The sequence below is a fragment of the Scyliorhinus torazame genome, chromosome 9 (assembly GCF_047496885.1).
Source record: "Scyliorhinus torazame isolate Kashiwa2021f chromosome 9, sScyTor2.1, whole genome shotgun sequence".
Taxonomy (NCBI): domain Eukaryota; kingdom Metazoa; phylum Chordata; class Chondrichthyes; order Carcharhiniformes; family Scyliorhinidae; genus Scyliorhinus; species Scyliorhinus torazame.
In genome coordinates, this window is record NC_092715.1 from 215,864,210 (window position 1) to 215,891,938 (window position 27,729).

General features: G+C 42.0%; 1 protein-coding gene across 3 annotated transcripts in view; it reads left to right on the top strand.

Annotated features, from left to right (window-relative positions):
• Positions 1–27,729, top strand: part of gak (cyclin G associated kinase) — a 215,773-nt gene that overhangs the window by 150,903 nt on the left and 37,141 nt on the right. For 2 of the 3 annotated variants that reach the window (XM_072517103.1, XM_072517105.1), the window contains 7 exons: positions 4,075–4,197; positions 6,341–6,474; positions 10,187–10,381; positions 11,832–11,949; positions 15,092–15,171; positions 21,453–21,646; positions 24,018–24,173. In XM_072517103.1, coding sequence (XP_072373204.1) covers positions 4,075–4,197; positions 6,341–6,474; positions 10,187–10,381; positions 11,832–11,949; positions 15,092–15,171; positions 21,453–21,646; positions 24,018–24,173 — 1,000 coding nt within the window. The remainder of the gene's footprint in view (positions 1–4,074; positions 4,198–6,340; positions 6,475–10,186; positions 10,382–11,831; positions 11,950–15,091; positions 15,172–21,452; positions 21,647–24,017; positions 24,174–27,729) is intronic. The other variant, XM_072517104.1, reaches the window with a different exon arrangement.

The following is a 27,729-nucleotide window of genomic DNA, read 5'->3' on the forward strand; positions in this document are numbered from 1 at the left end:
CTGCAATTGTATAGGGTGTTGGTGAGGCCGCATCTGGAGTATTGTGTTCAGTTTTGGTCTCCTTACCTGAGAAAGGACAGATTGGCACTGGAGAGAGTGCAGAGGAGATTCACTAGGTTGATCCCAGAGTTGAGGGGATTAGATTATAACGAGAGGTTGAGTAGACTGGGACTGTACTCATTGGAGTTTAGAAGGATGCGGGGGGATCTTATTGAGACATATAAAATTATGAAGGGAATAGCTAGGATAGATGGGGGCAGGTTGTTTCCACTGGTCGTGGAAAGCAGAACTAGGGGGCATAGCCTCAAAATAAGGGGAGGTAGATTTAGGACGGAGTGTAGGAGGAACTTCTTCACCCAAAGGGTTGTGAATCTCTGGAATTCCTTGCCCAGTGAAGCAGTTGAGGCTCCTTCTTTAAACGTTTTTAAGAAAAAGATAGATGCCTTTCTAAAGAATAAAGGGATTCGGGGATATGGTGTACGGGCCGGAGAGTGGAGCTGAGTCCACAAAGATCAGCCGTGATCTCATTAAATGGCGGAGCAGGCTCGAGGGGCCAGATGGCCTACTCCTGTTCCTAGTTCTTATGTTCTTAACAATAGGCTTAAAGAATTGCTACTTGTTTTAATCATACTCTCTAATATTAAGTATAGAGGTTAATTTTGCCACAGGGTGAACTTGATCAGTTTTGTATATCATGTCCAAAGCTCAGAATCATTATGCTACAGTGGTGTGTCTGAATAGGTCATTCCAACGAAAGAACGACAGACTTGCATTTATGCAGTGACTTTCATAGCCACAAGACATCGGCAACCGCTTTACACTTTTAAAGAGTAGTTACTGTTGCCATGTTAAAAATGTGGCAACCAATTTGCAACAACATAGCCTTGCAAACAGCAATGAGATAATCAATTTCTTATTTGTGTTCATTGCTATATTAAATACTGGCCAGGAAACTATGAGACAATTCCCCATGCTCTTTATGAATTGTACACCGCTAGAAATAAAAATGAGACAGAATACCCGAGGCCTTGTTCATTGTGGCTGGGGACTTCAACCAGGCCAACCTCGAGTGTATTGCTAAAATTCCACCAACATATCTCCTGTCCCACCAGGGGCACCAACATCCTTGACCACTGTTACAGAAGGATCAAGGATGTCAACCGATTCATCCCCCGACTGCACTTCGGAAAATCGGACCATAAGACGGTGCTCCTTCTCCCGGCATACAAGCAGAAACTTAAGTGGGAGATTCCGGTTAAGAAGGTTGTGCAATACTGGTCCGAGGCAACAGAAGTACTCTTACATGACTGCTTAGAGTCTGTGGTGTGGTCCATATTCAAGAACTCAGTGGCCAACCTAAACGAGTATCCCACCACCGTCACAGACTTCATCAACAAGTGCGTAGACGATTGCGTGCCGAAGAAGGGAGTACCCCAACCGGAAACCACGGTTTAATCAGGAGATTCACTCCCTACTGAAGGCCAGGTCTGAGGAGTTCAAGACAGGCGACCCTGACCTATACAAGAAATCCAGGTATGACCTCGGCAAAGACATCCGGGATGTCAAGAGACAATACCAGACTAAGCTAGAGTCGCAGACTGACGACACGGACTCTCGTTGGTTGTGGAAAGCCTTAAACAACATGACGGGCTACAAAGCAAAGCCGAGTAGAATCTCTGGCAGCAGTGCACCCCTCCCCGATGAACTCAATGCATTCTATGCTTGTTTCAAGCAGGAAACCAACAATCCGTTGTCAATTACCGCAGCAGCCTCGGACACACTCTTCCAAAGTCAGATCGGCCTTCTTGAAAGTGAATCCTCGGAAAGCAACGGGTCCTGACGGAGCCCTTGGTCGTGCACTCAGATCCTGTGCGGACCAACTGCCGGGTGTGTTCGCTGGCATCTTCAACCTCTTCCTATTCCGTTCCGAGATCCCACCTGCTTCAAGAAGACCACCATCATACCGGTACCAAAGAAGAACCAGGAAGAGTGCCTCAACGACTACCGTCCGGTGGTCTTGACATCTATAATTATGAAGTGCTTTGAGAGGTAGGTCATAAGACACATCAATTCCATACCCAGAATGCCATGATTCACTGCAATTCGCATACCGCCACAACCGGTCGACAGCTGACGGCATCTCCCTGACCCTACTCTCATCCCTGGAGCATCTCGACAACAAGGGTTCCTACGTCAGACTTCTATTCTGCACCATAATCTCAGCCAAGCTCATACATATAAAAACTCCAAAACAAAACTCCAAAACCTAGGACTTTGCTCCTCCAATTGCAACTGGATCCTCGACTTCCTGACCCAAAGACCACAATCAGTAAGGATAAACACCAACCCCTCCTCCACGATAGTCCTCTATACCGGTGACCCGCAAGACTGGGTACTCAGCCCCCTACTATACTCTATACACACACTACTGTGTGGCAAAATTTGGCTCCAACTCCATCTGCACGTTTGCTGATGACAAGACTGTAGTGGATCGGATCTCGAATCATGATGAGTCAGAGTAAAGGAGGAGGATAGAGAACCTAGTGGCGTGTAACAACAACAAACTCTCCCTCAATGTCAGCTGTGGAGTTCTTTGATTTCTTAATGAGGATGGCTTTGAAGTGTAGTGTCTCACAATACATCAAGCGATGTATTGAACAAAGCTAGTTTATTTTCACTACAACTAAATAAATTCGACTTGCTTGATAAGATATAAAAGATTACAGATTGACTAAACTATGATTCTAACTGCAGAGCTCCTAATAACACGACCATTCTCTATCTCGCCTAACAACCGTCTTCCCGAATCAAGAGTATCATGTGATCCACGTGTATGAGCTTGATCGCCATCTAGTGGTTGAATGTAGTTACAGTGAATTGTTAACCCTTCATTATTATTACATTACACATATTGTCACATCAAAACTAAGGAGCTGGTTATTGACTTCAGGAAGGAAAGTATTGTACACACCCCTGTCTGCATCACTGGTGCCGCGGTGGAGATGGTTGACAGCTTCAAATTCCTAGTTATGCACATCACTAACAATCTGTCCTGGTCCACCCACGTTGACGTTATGACCAAGAAAGCACAACAATGCATATACTTCCTCAGGAAACTAAGGAAATTCGGCATGTCCACATTGACTCTTACCAATTTTTACAGATGCACCATAGAAAGCATCCTGTCTGGCTGCATCACAGCCTGGTATGGCAACTGTTCGGCCCAAGTCCGTAAGAAACTACAGAGAGTCGAGAACACAGACCAGTGTGTCACCCAAACTCGCCTCCCATCCATTGACTCCATCTACACCTCCCACTGCTTGGGGAAAGCGGGCAGCAAAATCAAAGACCCCTCCCACCCGGATTATTCTCTCTTCCAATTTGTTCCATCGGGTAGAAGATACAAAAGTCTGAGAACACGCACTAATGGATTCAAAAACCGCTTCTTCCCCACTGTTACCAGACTCCTGAATGACCCTCTTAAGGACTGAACTAATCTTTCCACACATCTTCTCTACTGAATAGTACTACACTCCGTATGCTTCACCCGATGTCTATGTCTATGTATTTACATTGTGTATTTATCATATGTCCTATGTTTTTTCATGTATGGAACAATCTGCCTGGACTGTACGCAGAACAGTACTTTTTACTGTACCTTGGTACACGTGACAATAAATCAAATCAATAGTGCCGAGGGATCTTTCACGTCCATCTGGGAGGTAGGACGGGGGCCTTTGTTTAATGTCTCACCTGAGAAACAGCACCTGTTATTAGTGCAGCACTCCTTCAGTACTGCACTGAAGTGCAACCTAGAATTTATGCTCATGTTGCTGAAGTTGAACTTGAACTCACAAACCTGACTAGAGCTACATAATCCTCCTCCCAAAAATCCAATGGTATAAATTTGAATATAGTTTCTTTACATTGGTAGATGTGATGCTTGAACTTATTAGTACAATTAAACTGACACAGCAGTGCTTGGGCTTGTATTTCGATATAAGTCATTAAGATATATTCAGAATTTATTAAAGTACATGAGTAAAAGATTTGCTCTGCCTTTAATAACCATAGGTTTCTGAATGTGGCTGGCCATCGCGACGTGCCCCAAGTCTGCAGAACTTGTACAACATTTGCAGGAATATGCATTTGTGGCTGAAACAAGATCAGAAGAACATTTGTGTTGTCCATTGCCTTGTAAGTATTGCAGAAGTGTGTTTTTATGATGGGTCAAAAGACATAGTTTGAAAGGGGACATCTGATGATTTTATAGAGGTTTATAAGATAGTTTGAAGAAATAGAAAATTATTCTCATTACTTTAAACTAGTAGGACAAGGTGAATCAAGCTCAAAATAGTAAAAGGTTAGTTCTTCATTCAAGGAGTTCTTGGTATATATTTTGAGATTGTATTGGAGGCAAACAATCCTGAAATAATTCAAGTAGCAATTAAATGTGACATTTGAGGACCGTAATTTCTTTCTGTATGGATAAATTAAGATGAACTAATAGATGTTCTGCATCAATAAATATCTTTTGAAAAATCAAATAATCCAATATAAACACTAATTTATCTCATAGGAAATTCAACCAATTTATGTCAAGTTTGATTTCTGTATTGCTCCTCGTGCATGAAGAGGTATCATCTCAAAATATGTACATTAACAAGAACTTGAATGCATTCTGAGCTGGAGGAAAGATGGAAGGAGAGGAGAAGCAATGACAATGTTGAAGAGAAGGGTTTGCAGTGGTGTTAAAAGCAGGAAGGAAGTAGGAAAACCAGAAGGAACTGGGATGAAGTTCAGATAGGAACACAGTGACTGAACAAGTGAGCACCAACAATGGAGTGAAGGAAAGGAGGAGCAGGAGAAACCTGGTGTTAGAGGATTAAGGATGTATAATCAGTTAGTAAGGCAAAAGAGAATCACTAAGGTAGAGAAAGCAAGAATGTGGAGAGATTTGAAAGTGAGAACAAGAATTGTGAAATCTATTCGCTGTTGTTTGGCGAGGATAGGGGTATGAGAATACAGGACTTTGTGAGGAAGTAAACTAATGTTTTCAATAGACATCCTCAAGGGGGATCGAGATAGTGTGGATGACTGGGAGACTGTTGAGAAGTTGAACCTTCAGGTGTTGAAGGGGTGGAAGGAAAATAGTCTCAGTAACAAACTGGATGTGAGGGAGGAAGTTGGTTGATCAGTGTGGCAAGACTTTACACTTTCTGACTAATTTTTGGGTGGTAATTTTGAAGTTTGAGGAGCTGAAGCCAGAGGCTGGCAAATGCTGTCAGCACTGAACTGGGGCAGATTTAATATAGGAGGCAGAATGGTAGAATTGGTGTAATTTGCATATTACAAGGGCAGCACGGTCGCATAGTGGTTAGCACAATTGCTTCACAGCTCCAGGGTCCCAGGTTCGATTCCCGGCCTGGGTCACTGTCTGTGCGGAGTCTGCACGTTCTCCCCGTGTGTGCGTGGGTTTCCTCCGGGTACTCCGGTTTCCACCCACAGTCCAAAGATGTGCAGGTTAGGTGGATTGACTATGCTAAATTGCCCTTAGTGTCCAAAATTGCCCTTAGTTTTGGGTGGGGCTACTGGGTTATGGGGATAGAGTGGAGGTGTCGGCTTGGGTAGAGTGCTCTTTCCAAGAGCCAGTGTAGACTCGATGGGCCAAATGGCCTCCTTCTGCACTGTAAATTCTATGAAACCTCAGTTTATAGCAATTGTTAGATAATTGGTTATGTCATGGGTTTAAACACTGGAATCTCTTTATACCTGGGTTTGATTTAACCCCTGGTTGAAATTTGGGCAATCTCAATGGGACACAAAATTGTCCCTAATTTGATACCAAATTAGTATGGGTCTGATGTTATAATGGTTGCAGTCCTTAAATTGGGCATTAAGGCACAATACTGGAATTAGCTAAATGGAGCTTCACACTGCAGTTTATGCTGACATTGGATAACAAAGATGGGAAAAGCACGGTATCTTTCAATTTTGCTGAAAATTAATGTTGAGATTTTATTAGAAATATAAAAGTGCTGTTACCCATAAATAAGAATATTGTCACCGCCAGCACTGGTGTGTCTGACTATCATTAGAAGTCCTGAGTCTGTTTGATAGGCGATTGGCACTGGCTCTTAACCGCAGGATGGAATGCTTTGCAGTATTAGACGCAGTAGCACCAGTCTGCCTTGTGTTGAATCTCCTTCATTTGCCCTGGAGATAGGGATGGGAAGATAATCACAAACACTGGTTGCAGCATCAATATTTATGTGCCTGAACTGTGAGAATGCCGGACAACGTGCACAGCTCTTACTTTTATTCAAATCTTTCACAACAGGATGGCCGAGCAGCATCTGCAGTGGTGGTCTGTTCTTTTCTGTGCTTTTGTCGTCTCTTCACCACTGCTGAAGCTGCAGTGTACATGTTCAGTATGAAGAGGTCACCACCTGGTATCTGGCCTTCTCACAAAAGGTACTCTTCATTTGATTTTATAAGATACAGCTATTGGGAGGATCATGTTAAGCAGCAAACATTGTTATACAGAGTAATGTGTTAAGTTGTGCAGGTTGTTAATACAATAGAAGATAAGAAAATTAACATGGCATTTGTGCCGCTCTTAGTAATTGGGGGACAGGTTAGTTGTCTTTTTTTGTCTTTTCTTAAAAACATGGGAGGTAGATACAAGAAAAGACCATTCAGCCCCTTGAACCTGTACCATCATTTAATAAGATCCTCAAAATTGCTATGACCCCCGGGCTAGTGGCCAATCAATTCCAGCCCCACTTGACTTGAAGTCGCAACACAATTGAAATTAACAAATAATTCTGAGAAAATCCCCAGTCTCTGGTCTCTAGCTGCCCAATAACTACAGTCACCAGGTTTGTATATTCAAACACAGTTAATTTTTATTAATAACAATAACTATCATGAAATATGCAGCAAATACAACTGGTTAACTATTATCTAATTCTTAACCCCCCCCCCTTATAAAGCATTCTGTCTAATCATATTTTGATTTTCTAAGTATCATGTAGCAACTTTGTTAATAATGGATTTTAGCATTTTCTTGAGAACTGAAGTCAGGCTAACTGGTCTGTCATTCTCTATCTTCTGTCTCTCCATTCCTGAATAGTAGTGCTACATTTGGTGTCTTCCAATGTACTGCCGCCATTCCAAAATCCAGAAAATTTTGAAAGATCACAATCAGTGCATCCACTATCTCTGCAGCCACCTCTTTTGGAAATATAGGATGTAGGCCATCAGGTCCAGGAGTTTGTCAACCTTTAGTTCTGTTACTTTTTGCAATACTGTTTCTGTTCTGTACTGAAATTAATTATCTTAAGTTCCTCGCTCTCATGAGTTCCCAGGGTGGTATAGTGGAATGTGGGAGGAAACCGGAGCACCCGGAGGAAATCCACACAGATTGCGCACAGACAGTGACCCAAGCCGGGAATCGAACCTGGCACCCTGGAGCTGTGAAGCAACAGTGCTACCCACTGTGCTACCCTGCTGCTTGTAGCAATGTTATAAGCCTCTTTAAAATGAATGCCATACTTAAACGTTTTTACCTAGTTTATGGTGAAAGGACAGGAAAGTCCAGCTGAAGTAGAAAATCAGCCATAATAGTATTGAATGGTGGAGCAGGCTCAAATGGTCACATGGTCTACTGCTATGTCCGATGTTCTCATCCAACCCAGCTCCACATCTATGTAATTGACTATATTTAAATTCTGTATGCTAGTATGAGACTGAGGTACATCATTCAAACAAATGTGAAATTTTGCCATATGATCACTCTTTCCCAGAGGATCCCTAACTATGTGATTAACAAATAACGCAAATGAATTAAACAAAGCAAGATCTGAATAGCCCCTTCCCTTATTGCTTCCACAATGTCTCGTATGAACGTTTCGAGTAGTTATGTTTCGGGTCCAGTATGACTCTCCTTGGGAATTGTGCTTGGACGAAGAGTCATATTGGACTCAAAACATTAATTCTGTTTTTCTCTCTCTCTCTCTCTCTCTCTCCCCACAGATGCTGCCAGACCTGCCGAGTTTTTCCAGCAGTTTCTGTTTTTATTTCAGGTCTCCAGCATTGACAGTATTTTGTTTTTATTCCACTCTTGCAGATGCTACTATTCCTGGGTATGAAAGGTTAAAAATCACTGCATAGGTGAAATTTAAGTACCTTGGAAGCATCTTGTCAGAAGATCGCTACGAACCTAAAGAAATCTGGAACTAGAATAGCAATGGCAAAGAATGCATTATCCAAATACAAAGAATTACTCAGCATAGGAACAAATAGAGATCTTAAGAAAAGAAGCATAAAGACTGTGGGCGCAATCTTCCGGCCACGCTGCAGTGGAAAAGCAGCTCGCCACGGCGCAGCGTGGCCGGTGAAAGTCGGGAGAACCCATTCCTGGGATCCACCCGGCTCGCAACGCCTCACAAGATTCAACGCAATCTAGCAAAGCATTGCAAGGGGAATTGCTCCCACAATGGGAGGGATCAGTTTTTGGCAAATCTGCATATTAGAGCGAGGCAGAAAGCCTTACTCTAATATGTAGATTCCAAAGGTACCTGAGGTTTTGGAATTCAATCCCTTTGCCTCACATGAGCGCCATTTGCTACTGGCCAACACAAGGGGATCAGACGGAACGGCACTCGTGGCGGTCTCCAAGAGGATTTGAGGTCCCCAACAGTATGCCCTTTGGGTAGTGTGATGCCCTGCCATTGCTGGTGCCACCAGGGAACCCTGGCAGTGCTACCTAGGTGCTAGCCTGGCACTGCCAAGGTGTCAAGCTGGCATTTTCTGTGTACGTGTGATTGGGCCGGGGTTGCAGGGGACCCTCCCATGTTGCCTTTTGGCTGGGAGAGGTTGGGGATTTATTTGTGGGCCTCGGAGATCGGGGCGCCATTTAAAAATGGCGTCCTGAGCTACAACGCGGAGTTCCAGCAAGTGGAGTGCCCCGTTGTAAAAAACGGGAATATGTGCGCCCTCGGCCATGCGTTCCCCATTTAGGCCCCTTATTCAACGCGAGTAGCGTTGAATCGCCATGTGTTTCTTAGCACTGCAAGCATGTGCTCGCTCGGGGACTTTGTTCCCTTTTGGAAAGATTGTGCCCTTTGTTTTTGGGGTATCTTGTTGTGAAGGATCTGAAATATGGACCTTAGGAAAAGGGGGCATCCAAAGACTATGGACAGGATTTTTCGGTTGTGCTCGCCCTGAGACCGGATATGATTGAATTTAAATTCAATTTATCAAAAATCTGGAACTGAAAGCTAGTCTCAGGAAAGATCACTATGAAACTACCTTGATTGTTATAAAAGCCCATATGGTTCACTGATGTCCCGACCTGGCCTGGTGTACATGAGACTCCAGAACTATAGCAATGTGGTTGACTATTGAATGCCCCCTAAAATAGCCTACCAAGCCAGTTAGTTCAAGGGAAATTAGGGATGGGCAACAAATGCAGACCTTGCTAGGGATGCTCACATGAAAAAAGAACTTGAAATTGAAAATGGAAGACTCTTACAGGCAACGGAATAAGAAAGTGCAAGACCTTGGTGTGTGAAGAAATGAACTGAGGACCTGGCCTTAGGCAGATTGCACTACTACACAGATGATGCAACATGTTTGAAAGCCATAGAGACAGGATGGAAAATAAATTGAATTAAAGCAAACATGGGATAGTAAAGGGATAAAAGCAGTGAGAAAAATATTCATAGACCACTTGCACAATGAAAAATGCACCAGAACCATTGTGAGTTGCTGGTAAATATATACACAGTATTAGAGAGCACGAGAGAATGAAGCACAGATGCAGGAAATTAGAGAATTCTGTTTTTCATTTTCTCCAGGAGCATTTGCGCAAGAGATCGAACTTTATTATTCAGTGATCCTTAATTTAATATCCCTCTGATTGACCATGAGCAAACCTATGGGACATCTGTGTTCAATTCAAATACCTGGAACAGACGTTTAATTGCATTAATAACCGTAATTATGGAGTATGAGTAAGTCCTTGGATAAATTCATTGACAGTGGAACATTCAGACTGACCAGCTTGTGATTGTGCTGGAAAAATATATTATGATCAGTTTCTAGCATATACATTAATGGGAGTTCTATACATTACCTCCGTGCTACGAGATAATTTGTGTCTTTTCCCTTGTGTTTATAGGTATGTAGAATACATGTGTGATATGATGGCTGAAGAGCCTATAATCCCCCATAACAAATCTATCCTGATCAAATCGATTGTGATGACGCCTGTTCCTTTATTTAATAAACAACGCAATGCTTGCCGCCCATTCTGCGAGATATATGTGGGTGATGAACGAGTGATTACCACATCTGAAGAATATGATAAATTGAGGTAAATATTCCTTTTTTTCCAGTTGTCTGTAGCTTATCGGCAGTTTATATAATAACAATCATAATATGATTGAGTTGAAAGTGTTGGCCAAAAAGGGAAAATACAACACAACTACTGAGGAATGATGAGACATAGACTGTCCACAATAAACTGGAAAAAATTGTTCATGGGTAGAACAACAGAAGCTGAATGGGAGGTGTTCAAAAGAATATTTTAACATGATACACAGCCAGTTTTTACCCTGAAGGGCCAAGAGCTGTACTTGCCAAAGAAGACAGCCATGGGCAACCACAAAGGTAAACAACAACATAAAATTAAAAGAAAAATCATGTTTAAAAGGTCTTGGCAAGTGGGAAGGATGCAAAGAATTGCAAAAGGTGACAAAATAGTATGAGTTACAAAAAGTGCAGTGTGAAATGAAATCAAGACAAAATGTTTTCATAATTAGGAAAAGAGGGTGGTCTGGAGCATTGTAAACCCATTAACACTAATCATGGTAATGTTGTCAATTAACATAAGGAAATGGATTTTATTCTCTGGAATTTATAAGATTAAGAGATAATTTGATCAAAATTTTCATATTAAGGGCAACATAGCTTAGGCAGAGGGAAACTATTTCTGCTGGTCGGGGAGGCTTGGATGAGAGGCCACAATTTATAATTTAGGGCTAAACTCATTCTCAGTGCCCATGCGACCTTTGTTGCAACACAGCTGGACTGATGGAATTAAAGTCTCATCACTCCTTCGGCCAAAAGGTGCAACTTTGCAGAGGCAGGTTTTGTCAGGACAAAACTATCCATGCGTTTTAACTTCAGTAGCAAACTCATTTAGCTATAAAATGTTTAGTATAGGATTAATATACTAGTACATCACATTGGTGAGTTTGATAGAACAGGAACTATGTGCACTGCTTCATAGTGCGCTGCTCCATACTGACCAGAGAGGACACGCTTAATTCATTGATTCTATCTTCAGTTACCTATCCTCCCCTTGTTCTCCCACGCTCCTTGATTTTGTGAAGCATCATGGGATATAAGTGTAAGTTGTTGCTTTGAGTCAACTCAAATTGGCCTTTTATTGATATGAAGGCAAATGTTAGTCCCAGTGTACACAAGCTGAAAAGGGCAAAGATTGGCTCAAGTTTTCTGGACATGATTACTAACCACTTCTCTTGGAAGTGCATAAGTAATGGTCCCATTTGGACAGTTTAGGGCTTGGTCATGCCGACACTGGCCCAGCAACATGACATATCCTAAATGTTATTTTTCATGACTTGACATTATAGCTAATATTAAATCAATCAGCCCATTTAGCACTGGATTTGTCAGATTGTTTAACTTGAAAAATACTAATCTCAAATGATTTGTGATAGCGTTTAAAAAATAAATAAAATTAGATTGAACCTTATTGTATTGTGCGGAAGGGATTACCTGACATCTATTTCTTTCAGGGAATTTAAAATGGAAGATGGCAAGGCAATAATTCCCCTGGGTTTAAATGTTCAAGGTGATGTCCTCATTGTGATCTTTCATGCCAGATCAACACTTGGAGGACGACTGCAGGCAAAGGTATAGATAAACTAACCAATTCTCCTTCATTTGGTAACTCTAGTCGCGATGATATAACACTTGTTAATTCCGCAAAATAATTTAAATTCAGTTTCTTGCTTGCTAATAAAATCTGCATTCACTCTCTAATGCCGACACACAAGGATGAGGAGACAGACATGTGGAAATTGTTTAGTGAATATATATTTTTTATATGGTTGTTTTTCCTCTAAGAAGTGTTTGAGGTGAGGATTACCAAACTAGGCACTTCCATAAACAAGAATTGAAGAACAGGAGTAGACCATTTAGCCCCTTGAGCTTGTTCCACCATTTAATGAGATTGGGGCAGATCTGTAACCACACACCATAATACCCACCCGTTGCCTTATGTTCCAGAATACTTTGGTTAATAAAAATCTATCAATCGTGTTTTTTAATTTAACGATTGTTCTAGTATCAGTTGTCATTTGCTGAAGAGTTCCAACTTCTGCTTGTAGATATGTTTCCTAATTTCTACCTTGAAAGCTCTGGCTCTAATCCTCTAAGACTTTGCTCCTTAGTCTGAGACTCCCCAACGCTTTGAAATAGTTTTTCTCTTCGACCCTCTCTGTTCCCCTTAATATCTTGGAAACTTTGATCACATAACCCCATAACCGTCTAAATTCCAGTTCTGTAACCCCATCATTTCCTTATTTCTGTTGACAATATTAGCGTTATCTGTTTTTCAGGGGCTCTCATTGCTTCTCACTGCTCTCTTTTTCCTAGTGTAATTGTAATAATGTTCTGTTGATTTTGCCAGCTCTTGCAAGTTTCTTTTCATCCTGCCTTTTTGTAGCTCTTATTTTGATTTGTCAGCCTTTGTATCTTTCCTATTCGCTGGATATGTACTATTTTTGTGCTTTTCCTTTTTGTTTTATATTGCTGCTTATCTCTAATTGTCCAAGATTGTCTTTTTTTTTTACAGCAGAGCTCTTGCCCCTCTTGGAGGTATAATATCACATGAAATTATTTTTTGAACATGTCCCACTCATTTCTGTTGTTTTTACCCACTCACAGATTTACCCAGTTTACTGTGAACCGTCTTTATCGTATTGATGTCAGCCATATCTAAATCTAAAACCTTCGTAGCTGTTTCTCTATTCTCACTTCTAACCACTACGTTAAACTTAAATCATATTATGATTGCTATTAGATAAATGTGCATGCATCATTAAGTTGTAAGCGGCACAGTGACACAGTGGTTAGTGCTGCTGCCACACAGCGCTAGTGACCAGGGTTCAATTCCGGTCTTGGGTGACTGTCTCTGGGGAGTTTGCACATTTTCCCCATGTCTGTGTGGGTTTCCTCCGGGTGCTCTGGTTTCCATCCACAGTCCAAAGAAGCGCAGGTTAGGTAGACAGGCCGTGCTAAAATTTCCCCGTAGTATCCAAAGGTGTGTAGGTTAGGTGGGGTTACGGGGATAGGATGGGAGGGTTGGGCCTGTATTGGGTGCTCTTGCAGAGGGTGGGTGTGGATTTTATGGGCCAAATGGCCTCCTTCTGCACTGTAGGGATTCTATGGGTAAATATGGCTCATTGCCTGTTGCTAAATCTAGTGTGGCATAGCCCCTTTTGGCTAAAGCGTATATTGCTGTAGAAAACAATCCCAAGCTACTCGGAAATTGGCTACATTTCTGATGTGTGTTAGAATGCTTTTTGCAATCTATATGAAAGTTGAAATCCATCATTAAAATCAGTCTGCCGTTGCTACATACCTGTCGAATGTCTATATTTGTTCAATCTACCACCTAATAGCTGCTATCAGGGGACCTATACACAATTCCCACTACAGTATTAAACACTTTTCTGTTTCTTAATTCTTCCCATAAAGTCTCCACTGCCTGCCTCATTATATCCTCTCACCACTGAAGTGGTTTCATTTTCAATCACTGGCTCGACTTCTTCTCCTCTACCATTTCTCTAATCTTTCCTGTAGACATTCTAACCTGGTATATTTAGTGTCCACTTCAAAATGCCTTGCAGTCATATCTCAGTAATGACTACCGTGTCGTACCTGTCAAAATGAATTTATGTCTGCAATTCGCTCATATTTTTCCCTTATACTTTGCATTTGTAAGAAACCTTATTTGGATCACACACCCTGACCTGTGTTCTGTTCCAATGTTTTACTTGCACATTTCTTTTTCTCTTTCCTGGTTTAATTACTTTACACCTTTTAAATTTTATGAACCCGCAGTGCCCAAAACAGTGTTATTTTACATTTTTTAATTCTTCCATCGGATGTGGACCTCACATGCTAGGCCAGCATTTTTATTGCCCTTGAGTAGGTAGTGGTAATTTGCCTTCTTGAACTGTTGTAACCCATGTGCTGTCGGTACATCCACACTGCTGTTAGGAAGGGAGTTCCAGGATTTTGACTAGTGACAGTGAAGTAACGGTGACATAGTTCCAAGTCAGGATGGCGTGTGGCTTGGAGAGGAACTTGCAGGTGGTGATGTTTCCATGTGTCTGCTTCCCATATCCTTCTGGCTGGTCACGGTCATGGGCTTTAAAGGTGCTGTTGAAGGAACTCGGTGAGTTCCTGCAGTGCATCTTGTAGATGGTACACACTGAAGTCACTGTGTATCAGTGGTGGACAGGGCTGGATTTTTCATTGTCGTTTCCAGTGATGAGGTCAGTGCTGGGTGATCCTTCTGGTTTCACTTTTTTTGTAGACTTTGTAGCCATTTTCAGACAGCCGTTAACATTTCACCACGTTGCTGTGGGCCTGAAGTCATGTGTCGGCCAGATAAGGATGGCAGATTTCCTTCCCTAAAGGACTTAATTGAATCAAATCGATTTTTATGACAATCGACAATGTTTCAGTCATTATTGCTGAGACTAGCTTTTTAATTCCAGATTTATTAACTGAATTTAATATCCACTAGTTGCCATCGTGGGATTCAAAGCCATGTTTCCAGAGCATTAATCTGGGCTTCTGGATTACTATTCTGGTGACATTACCACTATACCACCACCTCCCCTTTCCCTTCTTTTGTTTGTTTTTAAACTGCTGTCAGCTGTGGCCCAGTTACTAGCACTCTTGACTCAGTCACAAGATTCCGGTTCAACTCCACACTTAATTGCAAGAGATTTGCAAACATTGACTGACCATTTTATTTCAGATGACTTCAATGAAGATGTTTCAGATTCAATTCCACACTGGATTTGTGCCTAGGAATGCTACATTGGTCAAATTTGCAAAGTAAGTCTTTTTAAATTTATCCTCTTGCAATAAACATGAATCCAATAGTGTGTACCTGCTGCAGGCACTGTTTTAACATCAATTTTTTTTATTTGAAGTTGTATCTCTAGTTGGACTGTACAGAAGGTGTCCAAGTTAAATACATTTTCCCCTCAAGGTATCTTTTGAACAATGGATTATTTTGGCTAATATAGGGGCAAGGAAACACTATTGTCTTTATATTCATCGAAAGTAATTCACCATTCTTGTTGACAAGAGGAATACATGGTTTTTCATTTTTTTTTATAACAAAAATCTAGAATTGGTTGAGTTTATTTTTGCTTAATAGAAACCGAAGTGTGAGGGATTTGATTGATGAAATCTGATGGAAGTGCAAAAGATGTGCTGAGCAAATTCCAACAAATGATAGTGTCTGCAATTGATGGCTGCTTTGCAGGTTGATGTACATGAAGCTACCCTGTTTGCAAAATTCCATGTCATTGTTTCCGGTATGTAGGTCGATGCCGGGTGGTTCGTGCGGTTTCATTCCTTATAGACTTCTTTGCAGTTTATTCGAACTGAGTGGCTCGCTGGGTCATTTTGGAGGGTAAATAAGAGTCAACCATATTGCTGTTGATCTGGAGTCACATGTTGGCCAGACCACTAAGGATGGCATATTTCCTTCCAAAAAGGGAAGTCCCGTGACAATACTACTACACCACGGGCTCTCAGCTCCCTTAAATTACATTAGTGAGCCAGATGGTTTTTGTTCCCACAATCGACAATATGTTTTGTGGTCCCCATTAGACTTTTGATTCCAGATTTGGTGGGATTCAAACCCGTATCCACAGAGCATTTCCCTGGGTCTCTGTATTACTGGTCTAGTGACAATATTACTACACCACTGCCTCTCAGCTCTCTTAAATTACATGTTGATTTGAATTAGTATCTATGGATGCTGGTGGATTCAACTGCAGATTGGGTACAGCTGCTTGGAATATTGCTGAGAAATGATGATGGGTATTCTGGTCTGTCTTTCTTAGACCATAAGACATAGGAGCAGAAGTAGGCCATCCTGCCCATTGAGTCTGCTCCATCATTCAATGAGATCATGACTGGTTTTGGATGATAATCCTCAACTCCACTTTCCTGTCTTATCCCCATAACCTTTGATTCCCTTACTGATTAAAAATCTGTCTATCTCAGCCTTTAACATACTTACCGACCCAGCCGCTGTAGCTCTCTGCGACAAAGGATTACTCAGATTCACTAGGGTAGCACAGTGGTTAGCACGGTTGCTTCACAGCTCCAGGGTCCCAGGTTCGATTCCTGGTTTGGGTCACTGTCTGTGTGGAGTCTGCACATTTTCCCCGTGTCTGCGTGGGTTTCCACCGGGTGCTCCGGTTTCCTCTCACAGTCCAAAGAGGTGCAGGTTAGGTGGATTGGCCATGCTAAATTGTCTTAGTGTCCAAAAAGGTTGGGTTGGGTTACAGGGTTACAGGGATAGGGTGGGGTTTAGTGGGGTGCTCTTTCCGGGGCTGGTGCAGACTCGATGGGCCGGGTGGACTCCTGCACTGTACGTTCTATGCTTCTATGCTATACTAATCTCAGAGAAGAGATTCCTCTTCATCTCTGTCTTAAATGGGCAACTCCTTATCTTTGCTGTCTAGTCTTAGACTCCCTCACAAGGAGAAACAACCTCTCACCATTTACCCAGTCAGCCTCCTGGATCCGGATGCCGGATAGCATTCTTTGCAAGCAGGTTATATGTGTCATATAAGTCCAGGGTAGATTTGTGGCAAAGAAAAAGAGGAAATAGTTGCAGGAGGCAGCTCTGCCCTGAGACTGAATATCCTAGAAACTCAAATCAGACTTTTGGCCGGTAAATTTCTTTGCTAAAGCCACTCTTTAATTGAAGATCTAAATAAAGCCCCATTTGTTTTGTGGATGATCAACTGAGATTTTGAATAACTGGGAACCTAATTTCAGAACTAAGGCTTTCTCACATATTCCGCGTTTACTACTTTTCATAACTGGATAGAGAGAGACAATTATCAGTTGTACATCCCAAACACGTGGCGATTCCATGAGATGTAACCCTCATTTGATATTTTCATACTGTGTCCAAGAGTATGGTGGTGATGCCCTTGCCCATCTTGTACAAAGTTGTGCTGCACTCCATCCAGTCATGAGGAGTATCAGTTACCGCTGAGGGTTCAAACTTACACTCACTAATTATCAACTATTCTTCACTTGGTTGGAGTGGAAGTGATCCTGGGAAACTCACAGTAGCATAGAGAAGCCTCATTTCTGATCCGCTGCAAACCTTGTGTTAATGGTGCTCCCATGCTGGACTGGTGACTGAGGGACATTAAATCCAGTAGCTGGGCCACTGATCAAAGAGACTGCTCCGTCCTGAATGGTCTGAAGCTCCTTCTGTTGTTGCAACTGTATCAATCCAGGAACATAGACATAGAATTTACAGTGCAGAAGGAGGCCATTCAGCCCATCGAGTCTGCATCGGCCCTTGGAAAGAACACCTCACACCTCCACCCTATCCCAGTAACCCCACCTAACCTATTTGGACACGAAGGGCAATTTAGCATGGTCAATCCACCTAACCTGCACAACTTTGGGAGGGAACCGGAGCTCGCGGAGGAACCCACGCAGATGTGGGGAGAATGTGCAGACTCCGCACAGACAGTGACCCAAGCTGGGACCTGGGACCGTGGAGCTGTGACGCAACAGTGCTAACCACTGTGCTACCGTGCTGCCCCTAAATTCATTCTTGGGTTCTTGGGAATCATCATTTTCCCAAAAGCTTAACTGGCCCAGCCATATCAATGTGACCGATTAAACTAAACCCTAGTTAAGGAATGGTTATGCCACTGGATTAGTAATCCAGGAGCCTGGACCTAGAGACTTGAGTTCTCGCTCCACCATGAAAACAGTTTGTTAAATAAATCTGGAATAGAAAGCCAGTATCAATAATGGTTAGCATGAAACCATCTGGCTGTCATTAAAAGACCATCAGCTTACCTGCTGTCCTGATTTGATGGCACCCACAGAAAGTGGTTGACTCTGCCTTATGAAATTGTCTGGTAGGCCACTAAATTGTAGAAAACTGCAACAAAAAGTACAAAAGAATAAAACCAGATAAATTCCTTCAGTTTCACCCAGCAATCTAAATATGATGGCAACACATCCGGTCCTATCAACTCTGCAAAGATTTCCTCACTAACATCTGCACACTTGTCTCAAAATTGCTGGAGTTGTCTCATAGACGAGTCAAGATTATACTCTCAGAAGCATGACGTTCAACCAGTATCCCAGACCCTTTCATCATGCTGGATTCTGCCACTATTGAGGATGGGCGTGTTCATGGATTCCCCTCCCCTCATTAATTTTGTAATTGTCCACCACATTTCAGGATGGTATGTAGTAGGACTGCTGAGCTTTGATCTGATTTATTGATCGTGGGATTGCTTAGCTCTGTCCACAGTATGCTATTTAGCATGCAAGTAGCTCTGTGCTGCAACTTAATTCTCATTTTTAGGTTCACCTCTCGCTGCACGTGGCATGCTGCTCTACACTCCACCCTGTACCATGATTGGTCCCCTCATGAAAAGCAGTAACCCCAATTACCTCATTCTGCTCTCCCGTCGACCTTCCTGCTAAATGTGCCTGCTGGGGGCTAATCTTGCCAATCTCCTTCCTGTCCAGCTCACTCCTCCAATTGCAGACCCTATGATCTCTTCCAGTGGGTCAGCTCCCATCTCCATCCAAAATGTTCAGTGGTTTGTGAACAAGGCCTTATCCATGATCTTATTGTGGATGATTGCATTAACATTATGGCCTGAACAGACACACAACTGCGAGGTAATGACACCTTTTCCCTTAAAGAAGCTTCCCCACCTGACTATATTTTCTGTTATGACAAGAATGGGAGGAGTGTGCAGTTTATCTAGTCCCACTACTCCGCAGGTTGCACCATTAGCTTTACAGTTTCATTCCCTCACCAAAATGGCTAATTATTTACCGCCGCTGTTAGACACAGAATAAAAGAGACTTTAACCAGTCTGCTTTCAGTAAAGTCAGAATGATTGATATATGATAAAACAAAACTTTTTTAATCAAATGGCAAGCATTAGTATACACACGATTGAAAGTATATTCCTTTTTAAAAATACCCCAACACATATACGCAGACACACAAACCATGACAAACAGGTAGCATCTCTGCAGGGATGGCGTTGACGATAGGCTTTATAAGATAACAGATAAGGTTTACAGGGTTTCGCGCTGTCGATCTGGAGCTCCCACATGTGAAGAACGAGCTGATCCCAGTGGATGTCTGGAAGTTCTTGTCAACGGATCTTCAGCGTAGAGGAGAATATAGAGCTGTATTAATTCTTCTTGCCTCAGCTTTGCAGGTTTCCAAATGCAGACAAGTTATACTCCGATGAGGATTCTAAGGCTGAAGGCTGATTACCACACACACAACTTTAGGCAAAGCAGGAGTGAGCGAGTTAGGGTTGCCTTCCTTCCCAGCTTATGCCCCCAAACTGAGTTCAAAAACAACAGGTTCAAAACCTAAAGCTCCTCTGTCAGGTGATTCCCAGTAAACTACCAGCCTTTAAAACATTTTTTCGCAACAGTTAAACTAATTGCAGTTCAAACAAACAGCTTCAAGAGCCATGCTGATCAGGTCTCTGAAATCATGTGATTTCCTAGAAAAGACATGAGTTTTGACAGTCCAAGGTGAACTTAGGTCCTTTAAAAAAAAAAAAATCTGAGTGTCCAAATAATGCAAATTCCTTCCAAAATATATAAAAATACAGTTTGTGAAGATATGATTTTCTCTACGCTTCCCACACTTGTCCCACCAAGACTGTCACTGTAGTGGTGTGGCATTTATTACAAGGTCGCGTATTCTTCTGGCACCGTCTCCTCCTTCGAGCAACTCCCTGTGTCACCCTTCTTGCCTCTCATTCAAATTCATTATTCTCTCAAGTACAATAAATTATTCTCACCGAGATATCGTCACTGCTTTCCTCTGTCAACCTCTTTGTTAAACCTCCATTTTAACGCATCATGTTTTCTCTCCTGTGTTCAGTGCCCTCTTATGTTTCCTAAATTTCTCCCTCCCTAAATCTCTACCCCAATATAAAGTCCCAACCCCATATTCACAGCCACCCCATTGACCTTGCCATTTCATGTGGTCTTGCTAGTCTCATCATATCAATCACAAATAATCCATCTCTGAACGTTTATTTTTATCACACTCTATCCACCTTCCACGCCCCAACCCTCCTTTCTTTTGTGTCTGCCTCTGCTGAAAACTATCCCTCAATGTGTTTACAATGGAACTTTCAAAATCCCAACTGTCTGGCCTCTGCTCCTCCATTTACCACAATATTTCCCCAGCTCTTTATTGGCACAACCACTTCCACCTTTGATGCCCTAGTCCCCAGTACTTTCCTGTTTCTCACTCTGGCCGATTGCCTGGTGCAAATCTCATCTCCACTGCCTCAAGTCCACAAGACACAGACTTGATAGTATGTGGCAGATAATTTAGCTATTGACTGCCACATATGGCTATCCCATGTAAAACACTAACATATTCTCAACCTTGTTTTCAAATCCCTCCATGACCTTACCCACCCTATCTCTTCTACAGATATCCAAAGTGCTCTAAGCCTTCCCCAATCTTAGTTGCTCCCACATTGGTGACTGTACCTTCAGTTTCCTAGGCCCTAAGCTCCCTACAACCTTATGGCTCTCTATGTCAGTATCCTCCTTTAAGACACTCTTTAAAACATACCTCGGTGACCAAACATTTGGTCACCTGACCTAATATCTTGTTATGCGGCTTGGTGTTATATTTTGCTCATAACCGTGGGCAGCATGGTAGCATAGTGGTTAGCACTATGGCTTCACACCGCCAGTGTCCCAGGCTCGATTAGGGCACTGTCTGTGAGGCGTCTGCACGTTCTCCCTGTGTCTGCGTGGGTTTCCTCCGGATGCTCCGGTTTCATCCCACAAGTCCTGAAATTATTAGGTAATTTGGGCATTCTGAATTCTTCCACTGTGTACCCGAACAGGCGCCGGAATGTGGCGACTAGGGGCCTTTCACAGTAATTTCATTGCAGCGTTAATGTAAGCCTACTTGTGACAATAAAGATTATTACATTAAAAACCCTCCTGTGAAGCACCTTGGGACATTTTATTACATTAACGGTGCTATATAAATCTAAATTCTTGTAAATGAATTCTGATGTAATGGTGATTCTGTGTTGCAGGTATGACCTTGATGCATGTGACATTCAGGAGAAATATCCCGACCTTTTCCAGGTAACTCTGGAAGTAGAGGTAGAACCTCAAGACAACGTCAGCAGTAATATGCCACCATGGGAAAACTTATTGACAAAGGGACTCAATCCCAAGATTCTTTTCTCTAGCCGCGAAGAACAACAAGAGATGTTAACTAAATTTGGTAAGTTTTAGAGACCCAAACCCAAACCATTATCTTGCCCATATATGCAACTCATGGAAAGAAATGTATGTCATTTATATATGTACGGGCAAAGAATATGGGACAGCATGATGATTTCAGAAAGCCAGAAAATGAAATTACATTGAGGGCAAATAAAGTATACAAAAGCCTTGCAGATGGTATTAAGGATATGAGTGAAAATATATCAAGAAAGTAAGTGATGAAGGAGGAAATGGGCCCAGTAAAAACACCAATGAGTTTTCATTCCATGAACCTAGGTGAATTGAATGAAAAACCATTGTCTCAACATTATTGTGTATAGAGCAATAAACTATTTTAATGGCTATCTCATTTCCTCTCAGGATAGCACATATTCGGTGTGTACAGATATTTTTCAATGTCATGTCAGAAGTTATTACTGAATCTCTAGGAACTATTTGTAACCTGAGTTTAACTTTGGGTTTTAACGTGGAATAAACAAAACCAAATATTCCCCTCAAATGAAAGTATTGAACTTCCAACTGTGTGATAAATGGAGTACAGCCAAGTGTGAAGTTGATATTAAGATTAAACTTGAAAGGAAGAGAGCGGAAGAATGCAACAACATGGATTAAGTGAGCAGGCAGATCAGTTCAAAGTTATGTTTGACGTAATGCTTGTTAAATGCAAGAGTAGTGGATGGAAGTACAATATAAATCAGGAAGCGCAGTATATGCTTATTTGACATCAAGGTTTAAAATTGGGCAAATTCATAAAGTGCAAACAGTTTGAGAAGCTGTAATCTTGGCATTGCCAACATTAAGAAGATGTTACCAGTGACATTTCTGCTCAGTAAGGGTGACATTACTCTGTTCATACATAGGAAGAGCAGTGACATACTGCATATCTGAATAGGGTACATTTCAAACTACCCTCATGGTGAGTGACCTTTATTCTGGCAACATACATAAATGTTTGAAGATTGCAAGGACAAGTTGATTAGGCTTTAAAAAAAAATAAGGTTTATAAATAGAGGCATAGAGTACAAAACCTAGGAAGTTTTGCTTAAACTTTATAAACCATTAACTGCAGTATTGTCCAGTTCTGTCCACCCAACTTTAGGGTGGTAAAGCTTTAGAAAGGGTGTGTAGGAAATTTATTAAAATTGTAGTGGGGATAAAGGCCTTCAGTTATGTGTAAAGACTCGAGAAAATTGAATTGTTCCCCTTGGAGCAGAGAAGGTAAAGGAGAGACGTTCAAAATTATGAAGGATTTTGATAGTACAAGTAAAGAGAAACTGTTTCCAATGGCGGAAGGTAACCAAGAGTCATGTTTGAGATAAGTGGCAAAAGGTGGAAGGCAAAGAGAAATTGTTTTACAGAATGGTTGCTATTATCTGGAATGCATTACCTGAAAAGTTGGAGGAAGCAGATCCAGTTGTAACTTTTAAAAGAAAATTGGATAAATACTCGAAAAAGAAGTTGTTACAGAACTATAGGAAAAGTGAAGGAAAGTGGGATGAATTGGATAGCTGTTTCATAGAATCCCTTCAGTGCAGAAGGAGGCCATTTGGCCCACCGTGTCTGCACCAACCCTTTGAAAGGCCACCCTACCTAGGCCTAATCCCCCACCCTATTCCTGCAACTCCACCCTAAGGGGCAAGTTAGCATGGCCAATCCACCTCACCTGAGCATCTTTGGACGGTGGGAGGAAACCAGAGCACCCGGAGGAAGCCCACGCAGACACGGGGAGAAAGTGAAAACTCCACACAGTGTGCTGACAGGGGCATGATGGAGCGAATGACCTGTTTCTGTACTATGTGATACTACGGTCACTGAAAGCTGAGCTGTGTATACCAGCTCAAAGAATGAGTTCAGACATACTTTCTCATTCCTCACCCATGCTAGTACTTTGAAAAACATCAGAATCTTCTGTGAGTCTAGAATTTATAATTTCAGTTATTCCACCCTCTCTGTTGCCCTGCTCCTTCTATATCTATAGACAAACTTGTGAGCATGAATCTTCAGCAATACATCAACAATTTATGTGCAAGCAGTTACTTTAGGTAGTGTGAAAAGCTGTGCACGCCCACTTCCAGCACTTTCTTTGCAGCATGCACAGCCATATTAATGCTTATTAGTCACTGAGAGTCATCTAACTATTGAACTAGATTTGTGAACGATTTTTGTATTATGCAGGTAAGAATAACGGTTTTTTAAATAGAAAGAACTTCTTAAGTGAAGAGATCTATTTTGTTTTTTTAAATCTTAGCCACAGTATGAGAACAATTTTGTTACCAGGAATTATGTCTCAAATTCAGGAAAGCCCATTGATGTGGAGGAAATTTACATTGAGAAAGTTCTGAGACATTTTTTTCTCTCTCAAAACAAAGGAAAACCAGAACTTCCCAGACAACCAGGATCAACAGCACAGTATGACGCAGAGAGCCCTAAGTCAGACCACGCTTCACAAAATACAAGTGAAGATGAGGCCTCACATCAGAACAGTGATACCTCCAACAGTTTTTTTGAAACATTAAATTGGGAAGGTGGGTGTTGCATGATCTTGATGAATTGGGCAGACTTCAGCTTGCGCAGGAATTGGAGATTTCATTCTTAAAAATAGTTCCTTGATTTTTGTTTCACATAGGTATTTATTTAGAAGCAACATTTCACCGCACCTGCTCAAATAAACGTATTGCAGTTACAATAACCTATTTTAAAAGTCGAGTATGCTTACTGTCAAATTCACAACTACTATAGGTGAATAGTTTTACATCTCGTACAGCACTATTGGACTAGCTTCATATTGCATTATTTGGATTTGTTGTCATGGGTACCGGGGTACAGTGAAAAGTATTGTTCTGCGTAAAGTCCAGACAGATCGTTCCATACATGTGTCATTTGAGTGTTCCTTTAAGAAAGGTTTGGTCTTACCACATGAATTGTAGCACAGCTTCAGTGATGTCATTTGTGGGTGGAGCTGGGCTGTGGCTGTCAGGTGAGAGGGGTTTTTAGTGTTTGGGTTTCAGTTTCGGTTTGTTGCTTTGGACTGCGGAAGAGAAGCAGTGTTTCCCTGTTTTCATTTGAAAGCTGTTCCAGGGAACTGAGAGCACACTGGGTGTGGCAAACTGCCTTGGTAACCTTAAACAGAGAGTTACTTTCCAGAAGGAGTTTTGAATCTGCTGGTTGGAGGCTGGATCTCCGGGAAAGGACCAGTCCCATTCAAGTGAGATTACAGTGTGCTTCACTACGCCCTTGAAAGGGGTTTTAGTTTATTGGATCTTGTATTGAATTGGAACAGCTACTAAGAGGGATTCATTAAGAGTTATATCCATAGATTACTGTAACTGCTCTGTTTTCTTTACGTTTGTAATTGATAAATTCTTCCTGTGTTTTATATATGTAAACTACATTCTTATAATAAACTTTGTTTTGATAAAAGCGCCTAGGAAGTCTGATAAATCACACTTGTGCTCATCCTAGCCAAATTCAACATAGAAGTTATAGGTCAGGTGAACTTTATAATACACTTTGGAGTTTCTAAGCCCTGGCCCATAACAAATGAAAAACAAAGGATGTACGATAAACACACAATGTAAATACATCGACATCGGGTGAAGCATACAGAGTGTACCCCTGCTCAGTAGAGAAGTTGCGTGGAGAGATAAATTCATTCAAAAGAGGGTCATTCAGGAGTCTGGTAACAGCGGGGAAAAAGCTGTTTTTAAATCTGTTACTGCGTGTTCTCAGACTTTTGTATCTCATGCACGATGGAAGAGGTTGGAAGAGAGAATAACCCGGTGGGAGAGGCCTTTGATTATGCTGCCCGCTTTCCCAAGGCAGCGGGAGGTTTAGACAGACAATGAATTGAGAAGTGGTTTTGCGTGATGGACTGGGCTGTGTTCACGACTCTCTCTAGTTTCTTACGGTCTTGGGCCAAGCAGTTGCCATGCTAAGCTGTGATGCAGTGTTGCTCGTTTTAGCCTTAGTTTAATTGCTCTAATTCTGTCACCTTTGCTCTTGAGTCGCCAGGTATCTTTCTGATACCGCCATGTGGTTCAAGTCCGAGTAATGATTAATAATCCAACACACCGCTTAGTAAGAGTTAAATTAACGCTCATTTATTATATACAGCAATTAATACTTATACATTAATTCTACTTCTAAGTTACTTCCTACAACTAACAGGCCAATACTTAACTTTGGAAATGGCCCACCAGGTCAGGGAAACGAATGACCTTTCGTATGGGTTCTGAGCCTGCGGGATTCAAAGCTGGTACAGGTCGATAGTCAGGAGTGTCTATCTTGTAGCGATCGTTGGAGTAAGACTTACGATTCTAGCGGCTGTTGTAGAAGGTCAGCAGAAGGGTGCGGAGAGGAGAAGATTTGAAGGGTCGATTTGAACTTGGCCCCTATTCTTATAGTCCCCAGGGGCTTCCCGCCTCTCGGGGCGGACCTTGTACCTGGTTCCAAGTGATTGGACTTGGTCCCAATCACTTGGTTTGATATTCTCCAATGATGGAACGATTCCTTGATCGAGGGGTGGTCGTTTACCTCTCTTTATGTCAGCTCCTGCTGGCGCCGAAAAGTCTGGATCGGCTTTGTGTTACTAATTTGTAGCATATTGTTCCCGGGATTGCTACTTTATATGCAGATGGCTGGGGTGTTGTTATGTTGATGGCTGCAGGTATCGATTCGGTCTGGCTTCCCCAGAGGCGAATACACTGTTTTACCTGCAGCTGTCTGTTTGAGTCCTGTTGGCTGATTTTCCCATCAGCCTCTTCCGTTCGCCATTTTAAATCTGGGTTTGGCCATTCTAATCGGGAGTTAGCCATTTTAAGCGGCTACAGCAGCCAGATTGGATGCTTTCTATGGTGCATCTGTAAAAGTTGGTAAGAATCATGTGGACATGCTGAATTTCCTAGTTTCTGAGGAAGTATAGGCACTGTTGTGCTTTCTTGGTCGTAGCGTCGACGTGGGTGGACCAGGACAGATTGTCAGGGGTTTGCACACCTAGGAATTTGAAGCTGTCAACTATCTCCACCTCGGCACCATTGATGTAGATGGGGTGCGTACGATACTTCGCTTCCTGAAGTCCATGACCAGCTACTTAGTTTTGTTGACACTGAGGGAGAGATTGTTGTCGTTACATCACACCACTAGGTTCTCTATATCCTCCTGTACTCTGATTCATTGTTGGTCAAGATCTGACCTACAGAGTCGTGTCATCAGCAAACTTGTAGATGGAGTTGGAGCCAAATGTTGCCACGCAGTTGTGTGTATAAGGAATATAGTAGGGGGCTAAGTACGCAGCCTTGCGGGACCCTGGTATTGAGGACTGTCGTGGAGGTGGTGTTGTTGTTTATCATTACTGATTGCGTCTGTGGGTCAGGAAGTCGAGGATCCAGTTGCTGAGGGAGGAGCAAAGTCCTACATTTTGGATTTTTGATATGAGCTTGGCTGGGATTATGGTGTTGAAGGGGGAGCTGTAGTCAAAGAATAGTAGTCTGACATAGCAGTCTTTGTTGAGATGCTCTGGGAATGAGTAGGATAAGGGAGATAGCATCTGCTGTGGACCGGTTGTGGCGGTATGCGAATTGCAATGGATCAAGGCATTCTGGGAGTATGGAGTTGATGTGTCTCATGACCAACCACTCAAAACACTTCATAATGATAGATATCAAGACCATTGATATTGACCCCCACCTCCTTTACTGAACTCCTACTCTTCAACCATTTAGGTTAGCAAGCCACCTGAATACGTGCATTGAACATGTGTGTGAAATCAGTTAAGCCTGTATTAAAACTGTACTCTTAAACAGAAACTTTGGAAAAACACCAAAGATGTAAATAATTATTTCACTGCTGCAAATTAAGCAGACACTGTTCTAAGTAATATTAAGGATGGAGGATATCTGGAGTTAGTCTGTGTTGAATACCATTGAATTTGTGCACTGCTTTAATTTATTTGGGGGCAAGGCAATATTTGTGCCTTGTAGCAACAGAGCATTCTCTAATTTTAGCCTACCTTTCTTTTATTTCAAACTTTCCTTATGTTTCAAACATTCCCACAAACTAGATTTTTTTTCATTATGGCTTTCT